At 37.1% G+C, this 26981-nt stretch overlaps 1 protein-coding gene across 1 annotated transcript in view; it reads right to left on the bottom strand.

Annotated features, from left to right (window-relative positions):
• The window catches only part of LOC150077570 (tyrosine-protein kinase transmembrane receptor Ror-like), a 313346-nt gene that overhangs the window by 41062 nt on the left and 245303 nt on the right, over positions 1–26981 (bottom strand). The window contains exon 6 of the mRNA XM_090385946.1: positions 8916–9373. Coding sequence (XP_090242072.1) covers positions 8916–9373 — 458 coding nt within the window. The remainder of the gene's footprint in view (positions 1–8915; positions 9374–26981) is intronic.

Raw genomic sequence — 26981 nt, 5'->3', positions numbered from 1 at the left:
ATGCAGTCACAACTGCAGTCTAATAGAGAGCTTCCCTTGGATTCTTCTTATGTTAATTCTAAATTAGATTAATTGGTTTAAGGCTAATTCTAAATTAACCTTAAACCAGGTAGTGATACTAATCCTAAATCAGGTACTGATATGGGATTGCAAACTTTGCTGAGTGATAATGTACAGGTTGTATCCTTAGTTTATAGTACTGTTTCTCATATGAGACAGGACATTATGGGTTTTTTGGGGGTTCGGTCAAAGCAATAAAGTGACTAAAGTTACTGGTAATTTAATAATGGAAAAGTGGTCAAAATTGACTGTTGCTATTAATTGAAAATGAGAAGTTGAAGGCTATATAAATGCTGAGGTTAGCAATATAAATGCAGAGGTTAGCAACAGAGCTAATTTATTGGATAGTGTTGTGAAGTCATTTTCCACTTGGTTTCCTCTCAAGGATCACAAATCTGTGGTTCCTGATTCGAACAATCAGGATAGCGAGATAAAGTTAATTAGATAAATAGATAAATAATTAGATAATAAAGATAGCGAGATAAAGACTGAGTTGCAAATTGCTTCTGCGCATACTTTTGCTGAGGGTCTTGAGATGAGGCACAGACCCGGGATAAATTAGCAGACATAAATGACAATGTTCTTATTTTTGAGCTAACGATAACAGTGATTTGAAGACAAGTATGGATGTTAAGAATCTAGTAACTAAGACTTTGAAATCTGAATTTAAAAATGTGAAAGTGAAATCTTTAAGATTAGCTAGGAATTGTGGTATTGTTCTTGAGACAGTTTGCAAAACTGACACAGAGCAAATTTCTGCTTCTAGCTCTTTCATTTCTCCGGTGTTATACTAGGAAGGAAAAATCCTCCAATTCTCATATATGGTATTCCAAAAGAACTGTCTAAGGAAGAAATTATTGAAGACATATACTGCAAGAACTTAAAGGATTATGGTTTTAGGGAAGAAGAAGTTAAGCGTGACATATAATGTCATCTTACTACTAAATCAAGATCTCTATCAACTGTCCATTGGGTCATTAGTAGGGCTTACAATACCGGGATTCCGCCATTTTTTCCCAGTATTCAAATCCCGGTATTGATACAAAAATACCGGTTTTCGGTACTAATTTAAAAAATAATTATCCATGATTTTTTCACATAAAGGTTATAAAATCGACAACAATAAATCATTAATACTGAATTTGCAAATGAGGGATTGTTATACACAGTACAAATGCAATGGAAACCTGAAAACGTCATGAAACTGTAAGACAATAAAATCGTACAAATATATTTCTCTTAGTAAGTATAGTGTGTGTGTGTGTGTGTGTGTGTGTGTGTGTGTGTGTGTGTGTGTGTGTGTGGAAGTAAAGCACTTAAGGAATAATGAAAACATCATTACGGAAATATTTCCATTAGTGTTAGTAGGCTTGGCAGTGCAATTAAGGAATATGGTGAACAATGGTATGGCAGGTGCGGAATTTTAAAGTTAAAAGCATCTGAACAATAGTTTAATCCCTCTATTACATCATTACTTGAGGATGCTACACTTAGTGCATTTTGGGAAAAGGGTGTCGGTATGGAGCAGTTCAAAGGTATTGTGAAGAGGTGACCTTGAGGTAAAAGATGAAAACGTTTTGTTGTGTGGGAAAAATATTCTGTTTTTCCCACCAAAGGAAGAAGAGTGAGTTTCAAGAATAACATCGTGCTTGGGTCAGGTTTAAATTAGATAGGGGGAGATATGTAAATACGTGCAAATCCCTCTGGGGTTTGCATATAAGCTTGCGTATAAAAAAGTAGTACAAGGGACGATTGTAACTTGCAATCAATTCAATAAATGAACAGGAAATAAATAAGGTGCTTGCACCAAAAGAGGTGTTTGTGGTTGTTGTTGCTCGAAGGGGTTGCAGACTTCCAATGGTAGTTCCAGGTTCAGTTCTGGGAGTGTCCAGCTATATAGTGAAGGGTTCCGCCGGGCATGCTCCTGTGCTAGAAGTTAATACAAAAGTTTAATAACAAGCCAGTCAGATAGTGCCCTGGCTTCTACTACTGCTGTGGCAATTTCTTCAGTATTAACAGAGAAATGTTCTCGAAATCCCAAAATAAGACAGTACTGGAAGAGCTATACAGCTGAGACGCAGAGTTCAACTAAGAAGAGATAGAGAGACATCACCGCACTCTGTGGAAGGAACCCGCCCAAAGGAATCCCACCATGAAAGAGAAGGAAGGTAAGTCCTCTGAACTGTGTAGTTTTGGAAATGGTACTTAAATAAAATGGGAGATTATTTTAGAGTAAGGTTGAAGTTGAAGAAACACAAGAAATAAGGAAATGTTTAGTATTGAGTTGGTTTATTGGTTGAAGTTGTAAAGAAAATCGACATGGCTAAATTAAGAGAGATTACATGGAATTGTTAGCATTAAGTTAAGAGACTTATGAATTGCTGTTGTGAAGAGAATTGATATTGGTGATTAAGAGGAATATGAGGAAGTGATTAAGATTGAATATTTAGTGTTTGAAGCTGTAGAGAGAGTCGAAATTGTTAATTGAGAGAAATTTATGGAAATGATTAAATGAGAAAAATGAATAGATCAGATGTAAATGAACACCAGTTATGTATTGTAAGTAGATTAGTATGATAAATGACTTTTTTTTTTTATATTTCTTTCATTCTTCTTGAGAAACTGATTGCTCACATATAATATATACTTGTGTGTGTGTGGGGGGAGGGGATTCCCTCAGCTCCTGGAAATTCTCATTTTTTAAATGCAATCAGGTAGCTTGTGGAGCTTAGTATTTGAGGGGAGCTGCTGTACAAAATCATAGCAATGGCCACTGATGCCGATACTAAGGTACAGGGAAATAAAAACTAATAAATAAATAAATACCCCCCCACCCACCCTCACAACTTAGATTTGGTTTCCTCACCAAGCTTAACCGTCAGATCCTTTCTTTTCTTAAGATGGATGTAGTGCCATAAAAAGTCAAAAAAGGAAATATTTTTTATTTTTGATAAAAAGAAAATAAGAGTTTTTGAAGGTGAGGAAATGGGGGGCTAAACTGCAACTCCTCTACGACTATCTAAGTACAATTTAATTAGATCCAGTTTAAACGATAACACTATTGAGTTTCTTAAGAGCTCACTTTATTCAGACAGGTAGTGTGGATGCTTATTTTTTTTTGTTTTTAGAATAACTGTATGTTTAATAATTTTTAATAGAATATTTATTATTGTAATAAAAGTTTGATTTAAAATGTGAATTCAAGTAATTACTTGTTTTTTCCTTACTTTATTGCACCTAGTTGTCATTAAAATTTATCGCGAAAAATGTTTTTTTTTTAATACCGGTAACCCGGATTCATAAATTAAAAATACAGAAATACCGGTATTAAGATTTTGACCGGTATTGTAAGCCCTAGTCAGTTTTCCTACAAAAATTTTCAAATTTATTTCATGTATAAGTAGAATTTATCTTGCTTTTGGATCACATAAATTTAGATATTTTACAATACTTACAAAGTGCTACTTGTGTTTGAGCTTTGACAATATGACACACAACACTGCACTCACAATTCCTCATCTTGTGGTCATCGTTCTAGGAGTGGTCATGTTTTTTCAGAATGTCAGTTTAGAACCTGCTTGTTGCGTCAACTGTGAGTGCCGTAAAAGGCAATACCAACATTCAGTGAGAGATGTCTCTTGTCCTTTGTATATTAGAGCACTTGAACAGGCATGTCTGAAGGTTAATTATGACTAGTTCTTTTAATTTGAACAGTAATTATCATGATGGAAATGGTGTTATGTGTAAACAGTTAAATGGACATAAATCTAAAACTGTGGCCAGTGAGATTACAATCTCAGTGGAACAAAACTCAACTGATATTATTTCAATACAGGAACCATATTTTGTAAAATTGCCTTCAAATCGGTTATCCAAAATTGCTGGGTTTCCTATTACTTCAAGAATTATACAACCTGAATCTTTAAATCCAAAAGCTTGTATAGTTATTATGAATGAAAATTTGGATGTTATTAATGGCCTCTGTAACAGCTGTGTTATGTGTATGTTCATTACTTTTCTTTGATTTTATCTTTTGTCCATATACTGCTCTCCTTCAGAGGATATTAATGATACTTTGAACTTTTTAGACTTTTCTCTTACTATGATTGGTTCAAAGAATTTGTAATAACATCTGATGTGAATGCCATCTAATTTATGGTTTAGTAATGGGACTGATACACATGGTCAACTATTGGAAGATTTCATTATTAGTCATAATTTGTTAGTAATTAACAAAACTCATGTGCTAACCACACATATTCCAGTTATTCAGGGGAACCTAATATTGAAAATTGGGAAGCTGTTTCTCACTGGACAGTCAGTGATCACTGGGTTTCGCTTTTTAATATAGTACAGGTATTGTCTACTGATTCTAGAACTTTAATTATTCCACAATTGATAAGGTTTTCTATATCTTTGACAAAAGCTGCACATAAGACTTCTCGTAAGAAGATTATAACAAAGCGTACATGTCTCTGGTGGTAAAATGAATTACCTTTCTTGTGTAAAAAAGGTGCACCAGGCAAGGCAGAAATATTATATTATATTATATTATATTATATTATTATATTATATTATATTAACTTTATATTATATTAATTTAAAAAAACAATTAAGTCAAAGCTATTTCATCTCAGAAACATTCAACTTGGGCTAATTTTATTCAAATCTCTGGGAATAAGAACCCATGGGGTCTTCTAGTATAAAATTACTAGAAATAAAAATTAATACTAATGTTTTTGGATCAGTTATTTGTAATATAGATGAGACAACTGATTGGAATGACACAATGAACAACATTTTGGACACATTATTTCCCACAGATAATCCTGTTGCTGATTCTGATAAACATTCTGAAATCCACAATGACAATTTGCAATACATTTCTGATTCTCCAGATTGACCATTCTTTCCTAATGAATTAGATAATGTTGCTAGGAAACTAAATGTTACAAAGTGTCCTGGCTTCGGAATTGGTGGAGAATATTTTTATGTTAAGGTTTACTAATTTAAGAATGCACGTTCTTATACAACAAATGTTTATTGCAGGGTATTTTCCTAGTTATTTGAAAGACAACCTTGTTGAAATGATTCGTAAACCATTAACAAAACCTAGATTGTACTGTCCAATCAAATTTCAGGAAACTATTGGAAAGGCTAATGGCTCTTCGACTTTTACAACTATTACAGTCTCAGAATTTAATGACCTCTAACCAATTTGGATTTCATGTTGGCAAGTCCCGTGAGGACGTTTTGGTGGAACTAGTTTCTCATAATGAAAATTCATCGTTTAAATATACGTTGGCAATTTTCGTTGACTTCGAGGGTGCTTTTGACTCCCTATGATGGGAAAGCACCCTGGAACATCTTTGGGCAGCTCACTACCAGCAGCAAATGTACTACCTGTTTAGGAGCTATTTCTCTGAGAGATCTGGTGTGGTCAAAACAAGGCATATGCAAGTTTCTCAGGAGATATTGAGAAATTGTCTTCAGCGATTAACATTAGGCCCATTTATATGGAACGTGGTTCTGCAGGATTGCATTTTGAGAGATTGAGTTTATTAAAATAATTGTATATGCAGATGATGTTACCATACTGATTAAAGGAGACTCATCGGGATTTGGAAAATACCGCAATTATGTCCTTGCTGATCTTTTAGCATGGTCTGGGGATAATAAATTAGTGATTAATCCTCATAAAACAAAAATGATGGTCTTTGGTTCTAAACTGGACTTTATAAGAAATCCATCTCAAATAAAAAATTAATAACAAACTTACAATATTTGCAGTATTAAAATGTTTATGGATTACCATTGATAATAAGCTTAATTTTCATTCTCATTTATTTAATATTACTACGAAAATTAAAGGATTTACAAGTGCAATGGCAAGAATATCACATACTGATTGGGGTTATCTCATAAAACTATGTCGATATATTACAAGGCAGTATTTTTCCCTATGGTCATCTGTACTTCAAGAGCACGGTTCATAGGGTGGGCACTGTCAGGTTTAATTCAAAATTAATTTCTATTAAGTGAACTATGCTTCTGGTCATGCTGAGGGTATGCAGGACCGTTTCTACACCAACTTTACAGGTTCTTTCTGAAACATTGCCTCTGGACTTGGTGATTTTTACAGGTTTATGTTACTGAATTCGTAAAGAGATCTGCTGAAATTTTTTGGATAATTATCAACACTGACACTGATATTAATAAGGAAAAAACTAGATGTTTTAATTAAATGATTAATATTTAGCAAACTAGACAGGACAGACACGACTGCCAAAGGCCTGGTTACCAGTGCATTCTTTCCAGACATTACTTTCTTCTTGAATAAAAAGAACCAGAGATAGTTCTCTATGGGAATATATTTATCTTATTTACTTACTGAACATGGTTCTTTAAATGCAAACTTTTCCAATTTGGTTGTATGACACAGATCTCTGTCCATGTGTTTCTTTTGAAGATTGGAAATATTCTTTATGATTGTACATTATATAGTGATTTTAGAAAAGATTAATGGTCAATGTTGGGAGTATTTCTTTAGGGCAGGAGTCAAGGTTTGTTCAAGATTAACAAACTTTGAATGCATTGTTTGCAAACAATGTTTTTACGCAAAGAACTTTGAATAGGCAATTCACAATATCTAATAGTTAATGGTAGCAGACTGTCTCTGACTAAATCGAATATGTTGGTGGATTTACTATTTTGTTTTATTGATAGCTAGGTTTTGGTCTTTCATACTGTTTTACTCATTAATTTAATAGTTTAATATAATAATTTTAACATTAGTTTAATATAATATTATACTATGTTTTTATGTTTAATTTATGACTTCGATGTTATAAATTTTTGTTATTATTTTTACATTGTGAGAGTTTTTCACCTTATGCTGTTTTTATGTTTAAATGCGGTTTTTCACCGCATTTATTTTATTTATCTATTGCATGGATACATGACTCGAGGTATCAGGATTGTTTTTATTTGTTGTATGTAATATAATTTATCTATTTTGTTGTTCTGCAGGTTTCTGTTAGTATTGACGTTAAAAATGTTTTTACTAGCTTTATTCCAAAAATTTTGAAACGAAAAACTATCATGTGAAAAGCGTTACAGAAGTGATATCTTCAGCTTCCGCCAGAAGCAAATTATTGTAACTTGTATTGTTGGCCTCATACTTGTATGATGGTAAGAATAATTTCTTCTACTAGACCAAATTTAATGAAATTTTAAATTTCATTAAATTTTGTCCAGAGCTTCATCTTAGCTCTATACTAGAGGAAAAACTTTCAAACTTCTGAAAATTGCAGTAGTTTTTCCAGGATAGTGGAAAATATGAACATATTTTCCACTATACTGGAAACATATCATTGGAAAGCTAAGGAATTTAGAAACAGAAAAATTAAGGTTTTAAGATAAAAACAACTTTCTGAAACTGGGAAATGAGTTAATTCAAAAACTAATCTATTTTTATGTCACCTGGTGTTTTCAGATTAAATGTAATTTTTTTCTTTACAATTAAACTGGAAAAGAGTTTCTGCAAATTTATGAAAACATTCTTCAACTTGACATGTCATCAGATCTTTCAATAAATACTACACAAAATGGAACGATTATACATAGATGGTGTATTTAGTCGTGAACTAAAGTCTCTTCAATGTAAAAATTATATATCCTACTTTAGTCATCACAGACCAATACTTTCAGTAACCGATATGTAATTATTATTAATAAAATAAAAACATTGTTATATTATTATTCATGAATTTTGTTAATATCTGTAAATTAAAATTTTTTTAATGCCTGCTGATGACTTAAATGTAAAACACGTTAAATATGCTAGCAGCAGGACACATTATGTACCTGGTACAGAATTTCTTTTATTTAATTTAATTAATTTGTTTGTTTGTTGCATGATGTGTTCTGTTTAATTATAGTTATTGGGTATCATACATCATATTTGTAATAACCATGCTTCCATGAGGTTACTTTCCTTGTACGTAATTTTATTACGGTTGATCTTGACCTTATAAGGTGCTTATCTAATGATCTTATGAGGAAGTTTCTTGATCAAGATGAAGATCTCCTTTGTCAATATGAAATCGTGAAGTTCACAGAATGAAGTCCTTACATGACAGAAGAATTAGTTTGAACAATTAATGGATTATTTTCTGGTCATACGGTGAATTCGTTTTAAGTCTTCTGGTTTTTTTTAAATATATAGGAAGTCTGTTGGACGTCTGAGGACCATGATTTGCTCCATTACGGGTTATAGATAGTTATAGGTAAGTTTGGGTTGTCATATCCCCCCCCCAGGCTTGGTCCGCCAGAGGTTTGTCAGGTTTGGTGAGCTTCTCACTTGGCCTGAGAATACAAGTCCCTACTACTGGATTTGGCCCAAATTCCCGTGGTGGTGGTGGATGAGTACAAAGAATCATTCAGGTGATTGCTGCCTCTGTGTAACCAACAGGCCAGCACAATGAAACAACATTACTACATAAACATGACATAATTCACATATCTGGCCTTTTTTACATAGTTTGTAGCATCACAATGACACACAATGGATTGAACTAATGTTCTGGGTGCCACCTTTACCTATATACATACATTATTAGATAGCACTGACAACTGCATAGCCACAGGAGGGCTTGGCACAACAATGACATTTCCCATTTCTAGAACCAACATAATAGCAATTTGTGAAACTTTATAAAATCAATTTTTATTGCTCTCATGCACAGTACTGGGTATTACATGGTGGGAATCACAAAATAAATATTGAGAATACAAAATATTAATCTTATTTTATTTTAAGAAACAAAACAGCAGAAAACTTTTGGGCAACTTACCCCGATTGACTTGAACAGCACTAGGAACCCCAAGTCTCATGCATGTCTCACTATCTTTTGACCCAACAGGTGGTAGGTCTTCACATACTGGTAAGATCTTCTGTTGGCCAAGAAGAGGGTGTCGTTTAGCAATGGAGTACTCCATACGACAGATGCTGCTTTCTAACACTTCACATTCATCACGACATACTTGACGTGCCAAGGGATATGGAGCATTCTCGTCACACAGTGGGAAGGCAAAAAAGCACAAGGATGGAATAGCATATTTATGGCACTCTGCTGATACATCATGAGATGTGGCAATTACAGTGAAAGCAGCTGTCAACTTTTCCTCCATGTGACTAAGGCTTCTTACAGATTTAACATAAACTGTTCTGTTGCCAATGAATTGAGAGCAAGTAACTCCTCTATATACTTGGCAAAATCCATGCTCGCTTCCTTTATCTACTTCTGGCAAACTAAAAGGTGAGAAAAAATTGAACAGTCAACATATTAAAGTAATTGTGAAATGGCTGCTAACTACATATTGATAAATGTTTGCTACAATTACTAATATCCTATCTGTGAGAAGTGGATAAAGCATTGACATTTAATCCGTAATTCACTAGCTAGTATGTACTCTTCAGGATCTTTTAACAATTAAAAAGTTTTCACTGATTCAGAACTGTTTTAACTACATGAAAATAAAAATAGCCGAACAGTAACTATTCAGTTCATTTTTAGTTTACACATGGTTGCAATAGGTAGTTCATCTTTAGCTGTTCATTATGTGAGGAGGCTTCTGGTTTTGTGTTCTGTTCAGTGGCAGATGGCTATAAAGTGCGATTCAGCAATGGTGCAATCACGGTAACAAAAAAAAAGTAAGTTTTATTCATTACTGATTTATATTTATTTATTTTGTATGCTACTCTTTTTTTTTTTTTTATATTAAGGTTTCATTTTCTGAAAGAGTATCATGCAGTTTTGTGCTGAAATTCAGAAATCATTTGTTTATGCCTATTTGCTGACTTCATTTATTGTTAGCATTAGCAGAGGCATTTGATGCAAGAAAGCAAGCTTATGCAGCATCAGCCAAAAAAAAAAAAAAAACCCACTTCCACTTCACCCCTCTGTTCGTTCAAAATACCTGTCCAGCTGAGCCTTAAACTTATTTAGGCTATCAACCTCCACCACAAGGGATGGAAGTCTGTTCCACCAGCCAACCACCCGCTGGCTAAAGGCAAATTTCCGCACATCTATCCTACATCTGTCTTTCCTCAATTTGAATTTATGCCCTCTCAGGTGATTTTTCTGAGCTAGAGGAAGAATCCCATCAGCATTGAGCATGCTTAAACCATTCAAGGCTTTATACACCTCTATCAGATCACCTCGCTGGTGCCTAGTCTCCAGACACTGTAATTTGCAAAACTTAAGCCTTTCTTCGTAAGAGCACCCCTTTGTTCCATTCACTAATCTTGTTGCCCTTCTCTGTACTCGTTCCAGCAGCTCTACATCCTTCTTGAAATGAGGCCTCCAGACCTGTATACAGTACTCTAGGTGTGGCCTGACCATCGCCTTATACAATGGAATAATCACCTCCTTATCCCTGCTGGAAAAATTCCTGTATATCATTGACAATACTCCATGAGCTACTCTTGCAGCCCGTCTGCACTGCTTGTTGCTTTTTACAGCAATAGTTCTACTGTTTTGAGATTGTTGGAAGACAGACAGACAGTGTCAGTATTGACCTCTATAGGAACCCTACCTGAAGAAAACCATTTGAAAATGATATTCATTCATACCAGGAAAGTCTTGTAATGTAACAAGTTCTGATATACAAAGGTTGATTATTTAGTATTTAATGGTGAACTGAAAGCTTAAGACATAATGCACCAGCAGACGTGCTGGGTGGCACAGTGGGGGATGTCTCGCATGAGTTCCTTGCTATTATTTAAATTTTTGGGAATTATTTAAGTCTCTCCATGTTAAAAAAAAATTTGTTTGATAAAATTCAATGGCCTATTTTAACCAAGGATGACCTTTAGTTGAAATTCTTCTTGAGCAATCCCCTTGGTTAAGGAACTGGCACCAAGTCAAAATAAAAACATCAATAAATATGTTTATTTATTGATGTTAAGCTATAGAGAGATTACTAAGTCAAAAGAAATAAATATATATACACATGGTATATATATCAAAAATAAAGAAGGGCAAATCCAAATATAGGTGTATAAATTAACAAACTGTAAAAAGTTAAAAATATCAGATATGCTGTCTGTCATCTAAAATCTGGCAGAGTCTAAATGATTCATAGCCAGACTATTAAAAGCTATAAAACAAATACCTTGTAGTGGTAAAAAGATAAACGTATGACTGACAATTAAAGTAGTTTTTCAGGTCTCATGCATAGGTAGGTCGTTAGTCCTCAGCAGAAAGGAGTCAGATGACTGTCCTATGCAAAGCCAAGCAAGAACTTGCTTTCTTCAGACCCTGTACAGAATGGATTACCAGTTGTTGATAACAGGTACAGGCTTAATCTGATTTATTTTATTTTGCCATTTATTCTACCTATCAGTCCCATTTTGCCAATATGGGACTGATAGGTAGCACTTATTCAAGGTGATTGCTGATTTTGCAGTGACACCAGCTAGATCATTTCCCAGGATTCCCAATGTGGCTTGGGATCCAGCAGAAGCAGATATCATTTGCTAAATCTAAGACAAAGTTGGATTCAACAAATGAGGATTATACCTTACTGTTCATAAGGCCTGGATGAGGATTATACCTTACTGTTCATAAAGCCTGCAACATGTTTGACAAATCAATGTATGTCATATTTTTGGTAATAGCTAAAAGTATATATACTACTTTCCCTTTTGTTCTGTTAAGAGTTTTTGGGCAGAACTGCAACATTAATCTGCTTTAAAAAACTAAAAAAGTCAAGTCAGATTAGTTGTATCATTGAGAGGAGGACATAGTTCTAATGACATGCTAGATTAAAGAGATTTAAAATTTGCACATTGAGAAACTTGATTGTGGGGACAATCAAAATAGTCATGTTTTACTGTCAATAGGGAGCAAGAGTAGTTTGATTTTTTGGTGCAGCAGCAGCTAAGGTCATAATGCACCTATTATCAGTCTCAGATGTTAAAAGTTTTGGTCTGTTAAATAGACCGATTAAAATATTTGTTTATCATTTTTTTAGGAAAGTGAAAATGATCAATATCTCATCACTCTCCCAAAATCTGCTATAATATTAAGTGACTAGAGCAACAAAGATGAGAAAAGAAAGCTATTTTTTGTTCTTTAATAATGGACATTATTAAAGAACAGTGGAGGGTCATCCCATGTGAGTAGATAGCTATGAGTAGGTGAGTATGTCTAAACTGTAACCCAACTTCTTCCTTTTTTCCTTTTTTGTCTTAGGCTTGACAACCACTGCTGTGATCATTCTTAACCTGGAACAATTTATTGCTTTCGTGCTCCTGCCAAATGGATAGCCATCTTTTGTTATTGGTACAATGTGTGATGTGTTTGTGATTGGTGTAAGGATATCTAATGGTATGAGACTGGCATTCTTAGCAGCAAAGTCAGCTTGTTTGTTTCCTGTGATTCTAGCAAGCCCAAATATCCCTTAGGTTTTTTTTTCTTTGTCTGTTTACATGAAGTTACATTAACTTTATTTGAATTTGTTGCAGTAAGGAATGACTAGAAGAGAGTCTCCACTAAAGAGTAGATACAGTGCTTAAAGAATCAGTACAGATAATGTCTTAAGAATATAATGACTTTTACATTCTTTAAAGCCATCACATGGCATACAGTTCCATAGTGTAAATGCTGAGACATTGAAAAGTTTGGTAAAACTACAGCTACATCAACTTTGCTGCCTGTCTAAAACCATCAGTGCATGGCTGGATGAAACGGAAAATTAGACAGTGAGCTACATGGATTTAATTAAAACTGCAACTTGGAAGTGCACTCTTTTCCCAGTGTTGTAAATGGTCATCAAAATGTACCAGGTGTATCTGCTATGTTATTATGTAATAATTATATTATTCATATTTAGTCTCTAACATGCATTTAAGCTTTGCAATTGAACAGCCACTATTCTGCAGGATCACTGAAGGGCATAGTGGATATTTTCCCTTCAATTTCCCAAATCTTATCTCAGACTATTTTTGAGCTAGCAGCCTGGCTTAAGAAAGCAGTAAGAACCACTAGTCGGCTGATTCCCAGTTGAGCCAGTCTGGAACCTCCCATCATGTTAAAGCAGGGGCCAAAGTGGTGTATTAGGACTGGGCCCCTCACTCACTCACCAGGATCCCCATTTCAGAGTTTCTACAGGTTGCAGTGCACAGCTGCACATGCCAGATTCTAATGATGTAACCTCGGAACTAAGTATCAGTACTGGATACCAGTGATGCAAATCTGTAATCCCAGCAGTATCACCGGGAGGTCTGCCTCATGACGTACAGGTGCCCATGTTGAGGGGCACCGTGATTGATTGCATTTAACTTTAAAAGAGCTGCACAGTCATAAACAGGTAAACCATAATCTAACCAAGACCCTGATTAGCACATGGTCCTTGAGGTTGTCACAGACATTCTCTCAGATATGCCAGACAAGCTGTACTTGCTACCTGGGAGTCTAAAACGCTGATTGAACTGATATTCGGGTGACACTCAAGTCAAGTGGACCCAATTTCAGCGAAGTCCCGACGGTCTGTGACAGCCAAATCCTCTGCTTGCACCTTCACGATGGTGGGACTGCTAGTAATCCTGGGTATAACCTCCATGCACAAGTACATGGTAGGTGACCACCCAGGGGTGAACCAACGTAAGCAGGGGTCGAGGTGTGGCGCCCACACCACATGGAGGAACGCCGCCCCTCTATGTTACCAGGCAGTACTAGGTGGTAGATGACTCACATCAACCGGTGAAATACTACCACTTTGCTTATTGGAGGCTTGAAGTGGTGGAACCCATGTTTAGTCTCTAGAGCTAAGTTCCGGTCAACCCTTCCCTATCTCTTCCATCATGCAGTATGATTAACTTTTGAGGTTATGATGAACGTCGTGGCGAGATCCAATATTCCTTACATTTCGAGGGTACAGCTCTAAAACTGTGTTCGCAGGCCGGCTGCTAGTTAGTACACTGGACCGAACCTATTGGTGACTCTCTAGAAGGTTTCCGGATCAGCTAGTGTATAATCTTGCTACCTCTACTCTGCCAGATAGTGACTGGAGGGAGTCTGAGTAGTGTGTATGCGGGGAGCATTGCCGAGGTCACATTATGACAAGGATCTGGGTATATTCTTACCATGTGTACGCCATATCCAAAAATTTCATTACTTCATACAGCATGTCCCACACACTTTTTTTTACTAGTGAATACACCATGAATTGTCAAACTAATAGAGCAAACTTATCTGCAAAAAGATCTAAACCTCCCAAGGACTTCCTAATTAATTTCACAAATATACGTGGTCTCAATTCTAATCTCAACGATGTCTAGTTCCACTTGCAGTCTGCCAAAGCCCATGTACTTTTTCTGACAGAATCTCAGTTATCGGTTGATTCAACTACTGCTCATCCCAGGTGCCCAAATTATTCGCTGTATGATTCCTTTTGCCTAAAAGGTGGTACTTGTGCATATGTTCGTTCTGATATTCCCTGTCAGAGACTTGGCAATTTGGAATCTCCTCTCTTTGATCTTCTCTGGCTTAAAATCTCTCTACCTCATTGTGTCAAATTCATCTGTTGTCTCTACCGTTCTCCCAACTCCACTAATCACTTGGAGCTCTTTGACTTCCTCTCTTTTCAACTTGACTTTCTCCAGTCCAACTTTCCTAACAGTGAGGTAATTTTCCTTGGTGATTTTAATGTTCACAACTCCAGCTGGCTTCCGTTTTCTAGTCACACCGACCCAGCAGGTCGAGATGCTGAGGCTTTTGCAATTACTAATGACCTAGCACAGATTGTTCATTTACCTACGAGAATACCGGACAATCCTAATCATACAGCCAATACACTTGATCTTTTTCTCACAAACAACCCTTCTAAGTACACGGTCGAAGTGAGAGGTCCTTTAGGCACTTCAGATCACAACTTGGTGATTGTCTCTTCTCCAATGGAACCTTTATCTCATGGCTATTCCCAACCTCGTGTTGTTTGGCATTACAAGAATGCAAAATGGGATGACATGCGAGACTTCTTTTCTTCTTTTCCTTTGTTGGATTACTGTTTCAAAACTTCTGATGTCAACGTTTGCTCAGATCGTGTCAGTGAAATTATTCTTGCAGGAATGGAATCCTTTATCCCACACTCCACTTTAAAATCTTGTCCTTTATCTAAACCTTGGTTTTCCAATAAATGTGCTAAGGCTGTTCAAGAGAAGAATGTTGCATATCGTAATTGGCTTGTTTCTAATTCTTCAGTTTCATTTTCTGCCTACACCAAAGCTCGCAACAATTGTAAAGCAGTTATTAATCAGTCCAAACTAGTTTGAACAGGCTAAGAGTAGAAAACTTGCTTCTTGCCCTAATGGTAGCCGAGCATTCTGGTCTCTTGCCAAAGCTATTGGCCGTAACTTTTGCCCATCTCTGCTCCCACCTCTGTCCAAACCAGATGGTTCTGTTGTGACTTCAGCCAAGGATAAAGCTGACCTGCTAGCATCCCATTTTTCTTCCAGCTCATGTATTAATAATCTTGGTAAAACACCTCCCACCATTCCCAACACACTCCATTCAATGCCTCCTGTGGTCTTCCGTCAAAAGGATGTCAGAAGGATTTTGACGAATCTTGATGCTAAGAAAGCTCCAGGTCCTAATGGTATTTCTCCACTTGTTCTCAAAACCTGTGCTCCTGAACTTACTCCTATTTTTGCCACCTTTTTTCACTTTCTTATTCCAAAGGTGTTTTATCTTCTGCTTGGAAATTTGCTCATATTCAGCCAGTTCCTAAAAAGAGTGACAAATCCCTCCCATACAATTATCGTCCCATTGCAATTACTTCTACTCTTTCTAAAGTAATGGAGAAATCAATTAACCGCCAACTCTTAAACTACCTAGAAATCTTCCGTCTGATCAACGATCGCCTGTATGGATTCAGTCGGTGTCGGATCCACTGGTGATATTCTGGCTTATGTTACCCATTTATGGACTAATTCAATGGAAAGGTTCAGTGAAACACAAGTAGTTGCTCTTGACATCTGAAAGGCTTTTGATCGTGTTTGGCATAAAGGTCTTCTAAACAAGCTTCCATCTTATGGTTTGCCAACTGTTTTTAGTAATTGGTTATCCAGTTTTCTCTCTGATCGCTTACTGAGAGTGATGGTAGATGGCTCTCTGTCTTCTAACTTCTCCACTAATGCCGGTGTCCGCCAAGGTTCAGTTCTTTCCCCCACTCTTTTCCTCTTGTATATTAATGACCTTCCATTGACTGGAAATCCTATCCATAGTTTTGCCGATGATAGCACATTGCATTCAACTTTCCATTTTGAGAAATCTTGTCCTGCTCAATCAGCTTCAACTTGTCGAAAATATGCTACCAATTCCTTAAATGCCAATCTTCATGTAATTCTCCAGTGGGGCAAAGACAACTTAGTTGATTTCAACTCTTCTAAAACCCAGTCTTGTCTTATATCTCGCAAAAAGGATTCTTCTGCTCCTATGCTTATCTTTAGTGACACTCCGATTTCTAGGCAAAATGATATATCTCTTTTGGGGATTACCCTGACTTCTAATCTCTCTCGGCACAAGCACATTACAAATATTGCTTCCTCTGCATCTAAAAAACTTGGTTTTCTCTTTCGCTCTCGGCGTTACTTTTCTTCCAAACAGCTGCTCACTCTGTATAAATTGCAAATCCGCCCTTCCATGGAATATTGTTCTCACATCTGGGGTGGTGCCCCCAAAACCCCTCTCAGGCTTCTTGATTCCATTCAGAAGAGGGCAGTTATGTTAATTAATGATTAATCTCTAACAGAATCTCTCCACTCGCTTTCTCATAGACGTACTGTTTCTGCTGCATGCCTCTTCTACAGATACTTCCATGGGCACTGTTCTTATGAATTGGCTTCTATAATTTGCACTCTCTCTCTCTCTCTCTCTTTCAAATCAGTCCGAACATGTGCCGCTACCAGCCAACATCCATTTACTGTCCAACTTCAGACCCACTGAACCAACTTTTCATCTTCCTCACTTATTCATTCAACTGCCGTTTTCTGGAACAACCTTCCTTCATACGTATTTCCTGAAAATTACAATCTACAGAAGTTCAAGTCCAGTGTCAACAAATATCTTCTTTTGTCTTCTCAATCTCCAACCCAAGCACGGTACTAAGTACTATAGGTTCTAATACCTCTCGTGTTTGGGGTTCACATAAAAAAAAACAAAAAAAAAAAAAAAACAAAAAAAAAAAACCATGATACAGGCTGAGCAGCACAGTGGTTTGAAGATATTAAATTTTTTAAATGTGATGTTTGCTGCTGATTTATATGCTCCTGGAAATTTAGTTTGTTGTCAAAGGTCAACAACAAAAAAGACACTGTGTTGGATGGTATTCAATTTCATAAGAATGCTCTTTCTAACAGAATCATAATCTAAACAGGACCCGATTAGTGCACAGTGCTATGTATAGATGAAACAATCAGCACCCCATGTTGTTGCAGAAATACTTTTAGGAAAGTTTAATTTTTTAAGCACAAGGTAACATTTTCAGCAGACATCACCATTTACATATGTGGTGATGTCTGCTGCACATGTTAGTTTGCTATCTAGTATTAGACCCAGAAATTGGACAGAGTTGGATATTGGGATTAGATGGCTTTTTAATCTTAATTTTTGTTCAGGGTACATGGCACAATTAACAGAAGTGGATTTTTGTTCTGAGAGGCAATGGCCATTCAAAAGTTGCCTTTCTATGGTATGCATATGCTGAGTAACTCAAGACTGTGAGACAGTCTGCATATAAATAAGCTTCAAAGGTATTTGGGATATCTTCTAACATTTGGTATAACATCAGGAGTAGGGCCCTGATGTTACACCCCCCCCCCCAAGGATTGTTTCTTGGATCACTGTTGTTCCTGATTTTCATAAAAGACTTGATGAAGGGATAGAAGGCATGGTGTCGAAATTTGCAGACAAGGTAAAGATTGGTAGATTTGTTAATAATTAGTGCCAAGCAGCACTTCACAATCTCTTGATCCAAAGATGGTTGGAGAAGTGGCAGCTGTTTTAATGCTGCTATATGCAAGGTCTTACACTTGGGGAATAGCAATCCCAAAATAAATTATACACTTTGTGGGGTTGAATTAAAAACAGTTGAGGAAGAAATGGATCTTGGAGTTACAATACAGGCAGATATGAAGTTTCCTGAGTAGTGTAATTCTAAGTCCAGTTCTTGAGTGACCCTGTCGAAATAGCTACCAGATTAGTTAAACATGATTTTCCCTTCACAAAACCATGCTGAGTATACTTCAGAATTCCATTTCTATCTAATGGATTCTGAATTCCACCCTTCATCATAGCCTCCATGATTTTCCCTACTACTGAAACAACCGGCCAATAATTTCCAACTTCACTCTTAGAACCGCCCTTATGTGTTGGAGATACATTGGCAGTTTTCCAATCCAACGGAATCACTCCCGAGTCCTGTGATGCTCTCATAATTAGCCTCAATGGTTCAATGCCATCAACCCCAGGAGCCTTACTGGCCTGTAGGCTTGAAAGGTTTTTCATTAAATAAATGTGTGAACTTTCAACATCATTAATTACATTTTTTTTAAAACTTCACTCCCATAATTTCTCATTGACATAAAGGGTTTTTATTCTGTAAATATCAATGCAAAGTAACTGTGGAGTTCATCTGCAACTTCAGCTGGGGTATCTAATATTATCCAACATCCATTACATAAAGGTCCATTCTGGCTTGTCCTTCTATTCTTTGCATTTATATATGTGAAGAATTCCTTATTCCCCCTCTTTGCCAGCGATTTCTCATAATCTGCCTTTGCCAGCCTAACCCTTTCAGTGGCATTATTACAGATCAATTTGTGGCTGTTATAGGCTTTTTATTGCTCTGTAACTTTTCCATGCCATCTTTTTCTACTCAAATAATTTGGCAACTTCATTATTCATCCAACTTGGAATCCTCCTCGTGGAGTATTTTTTTAATGGTATATAAGCATTCAAGGCTTCTGTGATTAATGTTTTAAAGGTATACCATTATTCAATTGTATTTGCTCTCTGTGAGAACCAAGTTAACAGAGGCCATTTAGTACCTTAAGGCATTGTAATTTCCTTTCCTGAGATTATAACCCATTCCTTTGCCTTTAACTACTGCTACCTCCCTCTTCATCGTCCACCATAGAACTCCGTGATCACTTTCTGTTACTGGTTCCTATACTGTCAGCACTATTATGTTAATGGAGGCACTGGTTAAAGAAGCACTGCAGGATCATCTAGACAAGACTTCAGTTATAGCTCAGCCACAGCATGGCTTTGTTAAGGGGAAGTCTTGTCTGACCAATTTTATTGGACTCTATGATGTGGTCACAAAGGAACTGGGTGCAGGGAATAACTTTGATATCAAAGTTATTTTGGAGCATTGGTATTGGTATGGTTATTTCTGGCGCAAGGGCTACTTAGGCCATATTGTGCCTATAAACGAGATGAAGGTCACACAGCATCTGTAGGAACAGTTAGAAACAATTATACAGATGTATCCATTTTAAAAAGCAGAAAAATTCTGGAAGATTTGCATCATTACCTAAGAGCTGGCAGAGTGTCAAAGGTTCTTGAAGAATACTGAATGAGGCTTTTCATATAAAGTGCATTCAACGAGAATGTGCTTTATTGTGAGAAGCGAGTTGTAGTGCGTACACTGCGGAGGATCATTTCCTGTAAGAAGAAAAATGTGGGTGAGGTGACTATGCCCGATTCGTGCTCCAGTCAGGATGACTTCCTTTCTTCCAAACAGTTCAGAAGGATCTGAACTGTTTGGATCTTTGAGGATTTTGTCCAGATGTATATTCCAAGTTTGTGATAAAGCCTGCAATCTGATGCCAGTAGGCTGAGCTGCTCTAGGTTTATTTCTGTAGTACATTGTGAACTATGAATAATTAAGTATTGGCCTAATGGGGTGAGTAGGTAGACTTGAAATTTGGCTGAATAGTTCAGAAGTAACATCTTTCTCCTGAGGCTGAGCGGAGGTTCATGGGCTTTATAAAGACTTTGTACTGGCGATGTTCTATAAGCACCTACAGCAATCTTGAGAGCAGAATGTTGAATAGGGGCAAGACGTGCTAGCACACTTTCCCTAGTAGAATCATACACCAGGGCACCATAATCGAGGTGAGATGTTGTTGTTATTTGGTTTTTAGGAGCATTAGCAACTAAGGCCATATTGCTCCGGGGATATGCAGTGGTCATTCCCTGACTTTTCCGCATCTTCCATATTTGGTAGTCACAGGCTCGAACCCCGGTCTAATCAAGAAGTGTGTGCTACGCACTACAGCTCCTGCCCACCTGGCTACAGAGGCGCCTCAAGGCGAGATCTGATTAGTGCTCTGTACAAGTGAAGTAAAGTGTAATGATCTGCACCCCATGATGTAGAAGAGAACTCTTAGTAAGTCCATTTTTTTCTGGCAAGAACCTTAGATGTGTAATATATTCTGAGAAGTTCAGTTTATTATCGAAAATCAGACCAAGGAGACGAATGCTATTCACAACCGTGATGGGATGATTTGTTAGATGTAACCTCTGGATCTGGATGTGCATCTTTCGTTTATTGCAAAAGTGAATGACTCTTGATTTCTGATAGGGTAGTCTGTAACCACTGTGTCATTCATAGCTCAATATTATTAATTGAGGTTTGCAGTTGCCTTTCAATAAAGCTCATGTTTTGCGAACTGCAAGAGACAGATCATCGGCATAAAGGTATGAATTTACAGTGCTGTAAATATTTTTGGTCATCTGATTTATTCTTATTGCAAATAAGGTTGCACTGAGTACAGAGCCCTGAGGGACTCCTTGTATATATGTTTGAGAAAGGACTTGCCGATAGCGAACTTGAAAGGTCCTGTGCTGTAAGAAATTCTGTATAAAATACAGAAAATGTCTTCTCAGGTTCGGGGAACGAAGATCTCTCAGGATGCCAAACCGGCAAGTGGTGTCAAAGGCCTTCTCTATGTCAAGACATACCATTACGAGATGTTTATTTTGGATAAATGCATTCCTGATGTTTGTTTCTGCTTTGATCATGAGATCCAGGTATGATCGGTGTTTTCTGAAACCAAATTGATTGTCAGAGATCACATTTTGGGAATAAAGATACCATGTTAGTCAACGGTGTATCATTTTTTCTATGGTTTTACTTAAGCAGCTGGTGAGCGAAATGGTCTGTAATTATTCAGAATAGAGTGATCTTTCCCTCGTTTGGGTATCGCCAGTACAAACACATGATGCCAGGAGCTGGGGAAAGAATGCTCCATGAAGATTTGATTTAAGAATTCTTGGCACAAGAGCTACTGCGGCTAAAATGCGCCTGTAAGATTTTATATAAGGTTTTGTTCTAATTTGTATATTGCTACTAATAATTTCCAAGAGTCACAGAGAATGACTATAGCTTGCTTTAGAGATAATATTTGGTTTTATATTTGATTATAGTAATTTATTTTCTTGAGGAACTGAAAAACATCTGCTATATTTTTTCTATCTTCCAGTATGGTTTTGAGAGTGAGGGAGTGATGTTTGTTTAGCTCTTTGAAGGAGTTTCGGCACTCATCTGCAAAAGCTGGATAAGTAATCAGTACATGTTCTACTGTTTGTTGTGTGTGACAGATAGGGCATGGGGGGGGATCCTCTCCTCACAAAAGATAAGAGTGACTGAAATGTGTGTGTCCTATCCTTAACCTAGCAAGTATCACTTCATCGCGTCTATTTTTCTGAATGCTAGATTTCCATGGTTGGAGTAATCTTTTAATCTGATGCAATTTGTTAGTGGTAAATACTTGCTGTTGTTATGGGAGTTTAATGGTGCATAAGCTACTATGGCTATAATGCGCCATACTTGCCATTGCTGCTGCCAGTGATGTATCCCACTGTGATCAATAACATGTTTGTAGTCTGAAAAAGGGATATATTCTGATGCAGAAATATTGTTGGCTTCTTTGACAGCTCTGTCTGTTTGCTCGTTACCATGTATTCCGACATGACTTGGGATCCAGCAAAATCTAATGTTACGACGTTGTTCAAGCAGTTTTGATATTCTGTATTGAATTTGCTGTTGTAGGGGATATTTGTTAGAATTGATATTTTGTATTGCCATCATGGAACTATGGGAGTCAGTAAAAATTATGCTGTTTTGAAAACTTGAATGGTTGATTTCGTTTAGTGCTAACATAATGGCTTGCAGTTCTGCAGTATAAATGCTAGTCTTTTGGGAGTTTTTGGGCCAATGTGATGTCAGAAAAGTAAACTGCCGCTCCCACATGAGAATCAGTTTTGGATCCATCTGTATATAGAAAGCAATGATCTGAAAATTGTGCCTTATAAGCAGCATGCAGCTGTTGATGGTTTATATGAGAAAGGGTTTGTTTGCTCCAAATGTGGAAGAAGTCGAATAAAGGCTGTCTGATTATCCATGGTGGAGTAGACTGCTTCGTCAGCGGAATTATGTTATCCAGGTTAAGCTCTCTACTAAGAAGAAAGTTTTTTAATCTCACACTCGCAGGTTTGATTCTTTGTTGTTGCTGATGTTGTTCCCATTCAGAAGCAAAAAGCATTTTCTGTAGGGGGTGGTCTGGTAAGGATTTTATTTCAGCTGCATAAGAGAGTAATTGATTTTGTCTTCTGATTTGCAGAGGGCAGTTCTTGAGCTTCGGTGTACAGGCTCTGCACAGGTGAGGTGCAGAAAGCTCCAAGGGCTAAACTGAGTGCGCAGTGATGTACCGGGTCGAGCCATCCCAGGGCTAGGTCTTGCCGAGTCATAGACTGGGGCACCATAGTCTAGCTTAGACCGAATGAGAAGGTGATATAAACGTAGTAGGATTGTCCTGTCTGCTCCCCAGGATATATAGCAGATAGGACTTTCAAGATCTTCATTTTCTTCAGACAGTGGACTCTTATGTGACTGATATGCTCTAGGAAAGTCAATTTTTTGTCAAAAACTAATCCTAAGAAACGGACAGTATTTTTAACTGGGATGATCTGTTCTTTCAGCCTGAGTTCTGGGTCAGGATGGAGATTCCTTTTTCTGCAGAAATGTATACATGCAGTCTTTTGTACCGATATTCTATATCCATTTCTTTCTGTCCATTTTATGACTCTGTTTATGGCTACTTGCAATTGCCGTTCTATTGTCCTCATATGCTGCGCTTGATAAGAAATGCTGAAATCATCAGCATAAACAGTTGTAAAGATATTGTTTGGGATTTTTTCTATTATTGTGCTGAAGTGGACTGCAAAAAGTGTGGCACTAAGTACAGATCCTTGAGGGATCCCTTCTTGATAAAATATATTGGAAAGTGTATTGTTCATTCGAACTTGGAAGGTCCGATTCTTAAGGAAATTATATATGTAGAGGGGTAGATGTCCTCTAAGGCCAAGTTGATGTAACCTTTTAAGTATACCGTATTGCCACGTGGTATCATATGACTTCTGGATATCAAAATTAACCATGACTTGGTGTTGTTTCCTGAGAAAAGCATCTCTTACTTGATTTTCCAGTTGTATAAGAACATCCAAGGTACAGCGATTTTTTTCTAAAGCCACACTGTTCTGAGTTGAGAAGATCATTATTTTCTAGATACCATGTTAGTCTATTGTTGACCATTTTTTCTAAGCTCTTGCCTAAGCAGCTAGTCAAAGCTATGGGACGATAGTTCTGTGGGTCTGATAGATCTTTTCCCTGTTTTGGGAGAGCTAGTATTATTGCATGGTGCCATTTGTTTGGGAAAGAATTTTCAAGGTATATTTTGTTGTATAGATCTAACAGGGCTAATTGCTCCATGAAGATGTGATTGTAGAAGGTCAGCAGCGAAGATAATGATTTATTGTCTAAGTAGTAGTAGTATTAGTGGCATGTGATGCAAGAAAGCAAGTGTATGAGCATCAGCCAAAAAAAAAAAAAAAAAAAATTTACAAAACAATTCCCTCTAAATGTTTTTCCAGTTCCTCCTTAAATTTATTTAACCTATCAAACTTACAACAACAGATGGAAGTGTTGTAGCATTATGTAGTATATTCCATCCAGGCCTGCAGCACTGTTTTCTTGAAATTCTATCAAAGTAAGTGGTTTATTGTAAGGTAAAGAGGATATAGTTCTAAATTTCAGACGGAATTTTTCCACTAAAGCTTTAATCTTTTGAAATGATGGATCATATGCCATAGTCAGACAACTGTGAAAATATCATCCCTAATACATTTGCAATCTCTGCAGGATTAGATAGCTCCTGTCCATTCCAGGTGAAAAGTGGGGATGACAAGAGAGGAAATTTTCCATTTAATTCCTTATTTTTCTCCAGATAATTCTTACATTGGTATTTTTATTAATTGCAGTTGCGAATCGAACCCAAGAGTCTTTTTGTTTTCTTCCTAATATGACGGGCTTTAGCTCTAATTTTCTTGAAATTTATAAGATTGGTGGTGGTAGGATGTTTGTGGAATAAATTCCATGCACAGTTTTTTTTTTACATTCTTACAGTCCTCGTTCCACCAATAATTGGTGGTTCTACAGATGCTTGACTATGACTGTGGGATGGCAGTGGATGCAGCTGCTAGGATCTGTTTTGTAATATGATTGGCAAATGTGTCAATTGGATGAGATTTGATGATCTGGTTGTCAAAGAATACATGAGAAGTGTACTCTGCCTTGGAAAATTTCCATTTTGTGTGGGTTTCTGTTGGTATGTAGTGCGACGTTTCAATTTTACATATTATAGGGTTGTGGTGAATGTTAAGTGGATCATCCAAAGTTGTCCACTCAATACTAGGGAAAAGGATTGGAGAACAGATAGAGAGATCTACTGAAGAGACTGTTCCTGTTGGGAAGTGGAGGTAAGTTGGTGAGCCTGTATTTAATATGGTTAAATTTTGTCTGTCGATAAGCATTTCAATGATTTGTCCTCGTCCATCTGTATTGGGAGAACCCCACAATGGATGGTGTCCATTGAAGTCACCCAATAAACAGAAAGGGGTTGGCAATTGCTGAATGAGATCTTCAAGTTCATGTAGGGTACAAGGGTGACTGGGTGGCAGGTGAATTAAGGCAAGTGTTAGAGTAATGCCAATCGCTATTCGTGTGGCAATAATTTCAATAGTAGTTTGCAACTGAATTCTTCTATCTATAAGTATGGCTACCCCTCCTTGAGCATTAGTAGTAGCAGGTCTGTCTTGCCAAAAGATTGTATAATTTTTTTATCGAGGTAGACACCTGAGGGTGCTAAATATGGCTCTTATAAACAAATTCCAATTGGTTTATAACGCATAATTATCTCATGGATGTCGTCAATATTGCTACGAAAGCCTCTGCAGTTCCATTGGATGATGTTTTTCATTATTTGGATTTAAATGAAGAAGCTGTGTCTGTCTGCTTTTTGGAAATCTGTTTCAGTCAGTCAATTTTTATTTTGTCTCTTTGAAAATATTGGTCCGGCATCTATTTAGTCCTCTGGATGAATATCCAGAATGGTTTCTGTTTCTTCTTGAGAGCAAGTCTCATTTGTCTCCATAAGGAAAGATTCAGCATGCTGCTTGTTACCAGGATCAGAGTTTTCTGTTTGACTAGATCTTACAGGAGTTTTATGAGTAACGGGTGGTATTGTGTCTGGTGTGTTACTAGATCTATTTGAAGTCTGTTGCTTTGAGGACTGAGGTACAGAGGAGAGTAAAGTTCGAGCCCAATCAGAAATAGAGATGCTTGGTGGGATTGATGTATCTGTTTGAACTGATATTGAATGAAATTTTTGAGCAGCGTCAGCATACGTACGTCTTGGCATCGACACCTGATGCTGTAATTGTTTTCTGGCTTTGGAAAATGAGACTTTCTTTTCTATTTTGTATTTTTGGATTTTCTTCTCATATTTCGACTGATCACATGTTTTAGAGAAGGCTGGGTGATTGCCTTTACAATTAGGGCAAAGTGAGGACTGCGATTTACAATCGGCTTGGGTATGTTCCTTCGATCCACAGTTAGGGCATACTGCATCACCTCGACAGACTGGGAGTGTCTAAATTTCTGACATTTATAACACCTTAGCAGGCTTGGGATATACGGGCAAATGTGGCAGTTCAAATACCTGGCTTTCACTGATTATGTAGGTTGGGTGAGCTAAATGTCAGTATGACACTGCGAGTTGGAATGAGTTCGCCATCCTTCTTTATCATAATTCTCTTCGCTTGTGTGACCTTCTGATCCTGCAATTCGTTGACAATTTCCTCTTCTGAGACATTCATTAGGTCCTATTCTGAGATGACACCCTTGGAGGTATTGAGTGTTGCATGTGGTGACACCTTAACTGGAATTCCACTGAATGTTGTGAGTTTGAGAAGGTGCTCTCAGTGTTTAGAGCTTGTAGTCTCAACCAATAGATCGCCAGATTTGAGACGGCGCACCATTCTCGGAGAATCTGCTACATTTTCCAGACACTTTTGTATGAGGAATGGCAATAGATTGCCTAGGGCCTGGTTCTTTAAGGAATGAGGAATCAGGAAACTTGAATGTTCTATTAAGGAAGCATCCGTCTTCAGTCTCTTTCGGTTCGTTTTGTCATCATTAGGTTGGTGCAAATCCATTGAATTTGGATTTGCTGTCTGAATTGGGGGAAAGTTTTCAAAGTCCATGTTTTGCTCCTTTTGGCCCTGGGGGTTTGCTTTACCACCCAGGTTTCCAGCCCCGCCACCACGGGGAGGCAGGAGTAGTTCCACAAGGTGACCAAGCAGCTGAGTTAGGAAGTTAGTATTAATACAAAAAGAAACAGAAAGGTGGTTTTCCTTTCTGGGCCTTTGCCTACTTCTTGTAGTGCGAAAGAGCTACTTTGATAGAGAAATCAAGAAAAACGGTTGTTGAAACAAAAAATAGAATCTATT

Source organism: Mastigoproctus giganteus, chromosome 12, assembly GCF_048544385.1.
Source record: "Mastigoproctus giganteus isolate SK-2022 chromosome 12, ASM4854438v1, whole genome shotgun sequence".
Taxonomy (NCBI): domain Eukaryota; kingdom Metazoa; phylum Arthropoda; class Arachnida; order Uropygi; family Thelyphonidae; genus Mastigoproctus; species Mastigoproctus giganteus.
The sequence above is the reverse complement of the archived record's forward strand: the minus strand, read 5'-3'. Positions and strand labels throughout refer to the sequence as shown.